Source organism: Macrotis lagotis, chromosome 1, assembly GCF_037893015.1.
Source record: "Macrotis lagotis isolate mMagLag1 chromosome 1, bilby.v1.9.chrom.fasta, whole genome shotgun sequence".
NCBI lineage: Eukaryota > Metazoa > Chordata > Mammalia > Peramelemorphia > Peramelidae > Macrotis > Macrotis lagotis.
The window spans coordinates 46992115-46998354 of NC_133658.1; the positions used below are offsets into that span (position 1 = coordinate 46992115).

At 38.3% G+C, this 6240-nt stretch overlaps 1 protein-coding gene across 3 annotated transcripts in view; it reads right to left on the reverse strand.

Moving 5' to 3' along the window:
* The window catches only part of ZFHX3 (zinc finger homeobox 3), a 304460-nt gene that overhangs the window by 190463 nt on the left and 107757 nt on the right, over positions 1–6240 (reverse strand). For all 3 annotated transcript variants that reach the window (XM_074200227.1, XM_074200222.1, XM_074200233.1), the window contains one exon: positions 166–662. In XM_074200227.1, the coding sequence (XP_074056328.1) occupies positions 166–662 (497 nt within the window). The remainder of the gene's footprint in view (positions 1–165; positions 663–6240) is intronic.

Consider the following 6240-nt stretch of genomic DNA (forward strand, 5'->3'; position numbering starts at 1 on the left):
TAAAGGAAAAAAAGATCAACTTTCCCTTGGAGGGTCTTGCTTCCATGACCCAGAGAGCTGTGGGAGCTGGAAAGAACAATTAAGTTCTTCCCCTACTACTCCACCATCTTCCATTGGGCAAGATGACCCCTCACTCTTCTGGAAGAACAAACAAGCGTGTCTTACCTTGTACAGCTTCAGGCTTGCTTCATGTCTCGAGTTGACCGTGTGGAGTCGTAGTTTCTCTAGGCTATTGGTATAGTAGTCACAGGCATTGCACTTCAAATGTACAGGGTTTCCAATGGCCACGCACTTCAGTCTCCACTCATTGGCCTTCCCACCTTCCTTGATGTGAGCCACCAGCTGGTACTTCTGAACGTGCTTGTCTGTCTTGCAGTGGAGTTGAAAATTGGCCTTGAGTTGGGTATTGTACCGGCACAGCTTACATTGATAGGAATCCCCCATCACTGCCTTCCACTCCTCCTCAGGGAGGCCGCGTTCCATGTTCATGTGCAGTCCCAGAAGGTCCAGGCTGTCTGTGGTAAATTTGTTACACACCGCACACTGGAAAAGCTTCAGGGACGGGTCATTGGTCTGCGTGAAGCTCTCGCCCAGGTTCATCAGCTCCTCAGACACCAGCTGCCCGCCCCCCAGCCGCATGTCTAGGGGTATTTCACCGCCCACTGCATAAAGGAGAGAGAGAAAGAAACCGAGTCAGAAAGAGAACTCTTGTTTGCAACTGCCAGTTGTCTCAGGTGGAAAGGCCACCTGAAGGTGGAAGGGCCTTCAGACTGGGCAAAACATTCTCTCTTTAATTCAAGTCAGGAAAGGAAGATATGAGTCAGACTGGGTTCTGTTTCAGATACTGAAAGGAAATCAAACTTTACAAGGTGTGATCCACAATACAGAAATGTTTCAAAACCTCGATGCAGCTGGCTCAGCCCTGATGTTCCAGAAAATTTCTTTCCAAAGGGAAAACCTCTCCAGATTGTGAACTCCCAGAGAGAAGGGATTCTCTAGGAACAAACATTTGTAACTAGACAGGCCCTTAAAGGTCATTGAGTCTCACCCTTCGACCCCCCTCACCACCACTGAAATGATGAGACCCTAAGAATTAAAGAGACTTAAGAGTCACACAATTATTGTGTTTTAAGATAATATAGGGTGTCCCAAAAGTATTAATGTGGTTTTTAAGGTTTGAAAGCTCCACACTGATGCATAAAGACTTTCTAGGAATTGAGGTGAGGGACAGTCAGATGACCATCTAGATGCGCTTGCTGAATTTGGGAGTACAAGCTGACATGAGAACCTCAGCAAAGTCTGAAAGGCAAGGAAAAAACATGGGGCAGCAAGCTGGAAAACAGCAACCTTCTCCTTTGTCAAACTTCAAACATTTGTCAGGGTTAAGTCCTGGGATTTATTTAAACCAAAGATTCCAGGATGGCAGACACATCTGAAAACAGACTTGGGTACTGTGCTTGGGGAATGACGGGCAGCTAAGTACAAGAAAAGTAGCATTATTCATTTTAAAGAAAGGGGCCAGAGGAAAAAAGTCTCCTTCCTCACATATAGCCTCATTAATCTCCAGTGCACCTCTGACCTGGCTAAACAAAAAGTGGACCTCCACTCATTTACAGTGAATTAAAATAGCAGTTTCTCATTTATGTTACCCTAAATGCTTGGGAAGTGTCAGTTTCCCTCCATTACCTGGAATTGTACAGCTGTCCACAGAATTTAGTTTCTGGTTCCCCCCTTCCCCCCTTCCTAAGAGAAACACACACACACTTTAGCTAGTTTTATGCTTTTCTCCCTCTATTTAAAACTAAAATCTTCTCTTCCGTTGGTCTGAATTTTGTGATTGTTTGTCTGGTCAGTCTCCTAGTTGATAACCAATCCGAAAGAGATTTTATCATTTAATGTTTTTAATATTTGACCAATGAATGTTCCACTAGGAAGCATCAGAATTGAGAATGCATTTTTACTCTTTTCAACATCATGGTTGTGTTTTTAAAGGCTAGGGAGAATATAAAACCTACTCATATCTTTTATCAACACACATTTCAGAATACTTTGGAAGCTTACTTTTGGCTGGTCTGTTGCTCTCATCAGGGAAAAGGATGACAGAGCATAGAATGAAAAAAACAAACCTCTTCTCCCTCACCCTTCAACGTATAATAGTTAGATTACCTGAACAGAAATTACCATCCATTAAAATGCATATAATATCCAGCTACCCCCCACCAAATTTTTTTTTAAATCTGCTTGTGGAGAGCATAAAACAACAAATATTTTTTTCTTCCCCATCCATGGCCAACAACATCCAATCTCATTAAAAAAAAACAAACAACCTCAGTATTACTCTAAAAGGGATTCAAACCCTCAGATGCCAGATGTTTAATTAAAAAGCTACGTCCAGTTGTCAACTAAGAAGCTATAAATCTCTTCCCCACTCCCCGAGTTCTTGACCTAAAATGAAAGTCAACAAAAAAAAATGCCAAAGAGAGAAATGAATTTGAAACCATGAGTTCAGAAAACATTCTTAGTCTAAATGGACTTCATATTCTAAATCTCAAGGAACAAATTTGAGGGTCTGAAACAGGCAAAGTAGTGGGCATCCAATGTCACCAAACAGAAATCTTATTTTATCATAACAAATTTATATTACATTCCCCAATAACAAAGACCAGCATACATCACAATTTATATAAAAGAAAATGGATCCCTATCCCAAGGCAATTTGAGTCAAGACTAGCAATCTAGGAGTCATACCTATCAATCAATCAATCAAAGAAAAAAAACACTTATTAAGCACATACTTGTACTAGGCATTGTGCTAAAAACTGGGAGGAAAAGAAGGCAAAAAACAGTTCCTGCCCTCAAGGAGCTCCCAAAGATTCTGAAACATTGCTTTAATATGCATTGCCTTCACACCATTACTTCAAAAAGACAAATGGCCTTGAGTTTAAAGTTGGAAAAACTGTATGTGTCAAGTCCAATTTTTCCCTTTAGACAAAACTTCATCTATACTTTGCTGCCTCTATGGGACTAATAATTCCATTTTTAACCATTTTCAGAAAAGGATATGGCACAACCACCCTGGAAGGGAATGAATTTCTTTGTTTAACAACATTTAAGGTAATCTATTTTTTTTTTTTTTTTTAGGATTTTGCAAGGGTTAAGTGGCTTGCCCAAAGCCATACAGCTAGGTGATTATTAAATGTCTGAGGCCGGATTTGACTCCAGGGCTAGTGCTCTATCCACTGTGCCACCTAGACACCCTGGTAATGTTATTTCAAAAGAATAGTTAATAAAATAATATTTAAGCACTGGGGTAAATTTTGCAAAAAATAAAAAAAAGTTTTTTTTCTAAAAAAAATCCAATAACCTGTATTATCTGAAGACTTCTAGATATAGAGCTACTATAGGCTAAGAAAAGCAAAGTAGGAAATTATAATTATTATACATATATGTATGTACATACATATATGTATTGCTGAGATAGGTTTGAATTAAACTGTAAACCCTCACATTGAACAAGAGATTTGTTTTCTTGACATTCCATATAATTGATGCTCAATAAAGGCCACTTTTTATTCCCACACCCACCTCGGGCTGCCATTTGAAATGGCATAGTCATACTATCCCACCTAGATAAAATAACTCCCAAGTTATTTGAAGAAGAGCAAGGAAGACTGATGCTCAGTCACTAAGACCAGTCTGTGCTGAGACTTGAGAACTTGTTCTTGCCTCAACTGGATAGTAATAACATTCCTACAGTGAGGTCTGTTCTTTTTGGAAACAAAATGGAGAAAGAGAGATTTGTATGTTAGATTAAAAGATTATCTGTTGTCATTATAGGCCATGAAAACAGTCTCCTTTGATATTATTGCCTTCCTAATCTCACTCTCCAGTTTCAGCAAGATCCATTAATCATACCATATTAGAAGTGTGAGATGAGACTTGGTTATCTACTCTAATCCTCTGCTACTAGTCAGAATGGCATCTGACCAAGTAAAAGGTGGTAATATGTCACTTGGCCATCATTCTCTCCTCAGTTCATTTCTCAGATGGACACTTCCACTTCTATGGCTTTCCTCATCTGGCTCCATATTTTCTGTCCACCCAACTCGATCAACACAAGACTCCACAAAGACTTCTCTGATCTCTCTCCTGCCCCACAACTTCTAACTTTTCCTTCTTTCCTTCTCCAAAAATATAGAAAACTGGTAATTCTCCAATATACCTAGGCAATATTATGAATTAGAACTTTTAAAAATTAGACTGTAAGCTCTGAATAGGCGTGGAATTGAGTCTTCTCTAAATATGATATCTCTTCCAGCACCTGGTACAGAAATTTTACATATGGTGCTTAGAAAATGTTTGAATGAATACATATTAAATCCATAATCAAATTATAAGTTCCTAGAAGATGAGATCTTTACCCCTTTTGGGGGGCTGGGGGAGAGGACATCAAATAGAGATTAGTAGAGTGATAAGTACACACAGATATATAAGAAATCTATTTCTTCACCTTATTTCCAGTTTCTAGTAATTAAAATTCCTTTTGGTCCAACTGAAGCCCACCCCCTCCTAAATTCACAAAACAAAGGATATCCTCATTACAACCTAGATGGCTTTCTTTAATTTCTTTGAAGAACTACCCCTAGCTTCCAGTTCTCAGCATAAAGTAACTTCCATTCATTCCTTCAAAATGTCTTTGCAGAACTGTTGAAACAATAATAATGATGGCAACAGTCATAGTTTGTTCATTTCAAGAGTCAATAAAAATCTATGTTGACATAATTAAGCAACTGAAATTAAAATATTTTAGAATCCATTGGAATTTAAGAGTTACCTAAAATGTTTGAAGTTAGAAAATATAACATACTTAAACACACACTAGGAAAAGACAAATTGAAAGTTATAATAACAATTCTTCAAGATCAATGACTATTAAAAGAGCACATGTCAACACAGGAGAATTATTGAATTTGTTTCTTCTAACATGAACCTACACCACAGGCAGAATCATTCACATTTAGTCACCACCCTCTATCAGGGTTGGGCTTAAGATAACCCATCTCTAACCTCAAAGGGTTAATGTCATCATAGAAGGTGTACAGAATGAGAGCAAATCAGAGATCAAAGGCTCAGAGATATAAGTGAAAAGAGAAAGGGGAAAGTTTAGCTTTAAGACCTGTTTCAGTAAAACAACTTGACTCGAAAAATGAAATCTCAAAAGAAATGGTGCATGTTTCTAAATATGGGACATCCAATATATAGGAACTTCTAGATACAATAAGAACAAAAAGATGAGTACATGGCATTCTTAATTCAACATTCCTCACTTTTCTAAAATTTTCTACAGTCTAAAAATGGCCATCAAGTCCCTCTTAACTTAGCTTCCAGTTCAATTCTAATTCCATTTTCCCACAAACCAGGCCTTATTTTTACAGTCAAAACTTTCAAGATGATGAAAGCACATTTACCAAGAATTTAACCGAGGTGAGCCTAATCTAACTTGTCCTCTTAAGGCAGTCACTCAACCATCAGTGTTTTAACATTGAATTATTAACTGACCCAGTAGCATTCCTTCTGACCAAAGAGACTAAGCAACTCTATCCCAAATTCACTTCCATGTATCCCGTACTCACCTCATCTTCTGTTTTTTTTTTTTATAGGAGGGTTTGAGAATCTGATTGGCAATAGTGAGAATTCTTGGGAATCCCTAACAAGGTTGGCACAATGCTCAACAGATCATGACCATTTCAACTCCTCCAAAGATGCTTCTTCCTTCTCATATTATGACAGCTAACTACAATTTCCGATCATTCCCAATAAGAAGTGAGAGGAAAATCACAAACAAGGTGGATGTCTCAAAGAAAGAGATTTAGAAATAGAAAGAACGACCATGTAGGAATATCAAAGCAGCCCAGACTAAGAGCTAACATGTATCAAGACAACTGAGATCTGAAGGGAACATCTCTATTTTGAACTCAATCCATGCCATTTTTATAGTAAAGCACTCTCCAAATGTTTATTTGATGAAAAAATGGGATGAATTAATGAATTCTTATGTGACTATTTATAGGATACAAGGGGGTTTCTGGAAATCCCTGGAGAACTCTATTGGATGAGACTAAGAGTGGTCAATTGTCCACAGAGAAACTTGAAAAGGGGGAAAGGAAAAATCCACAGGATAACCTCATCTCCCCCTCTCCCAACCAACCCACAGAGTGAAAAATTAAAATTCAGCCTCAC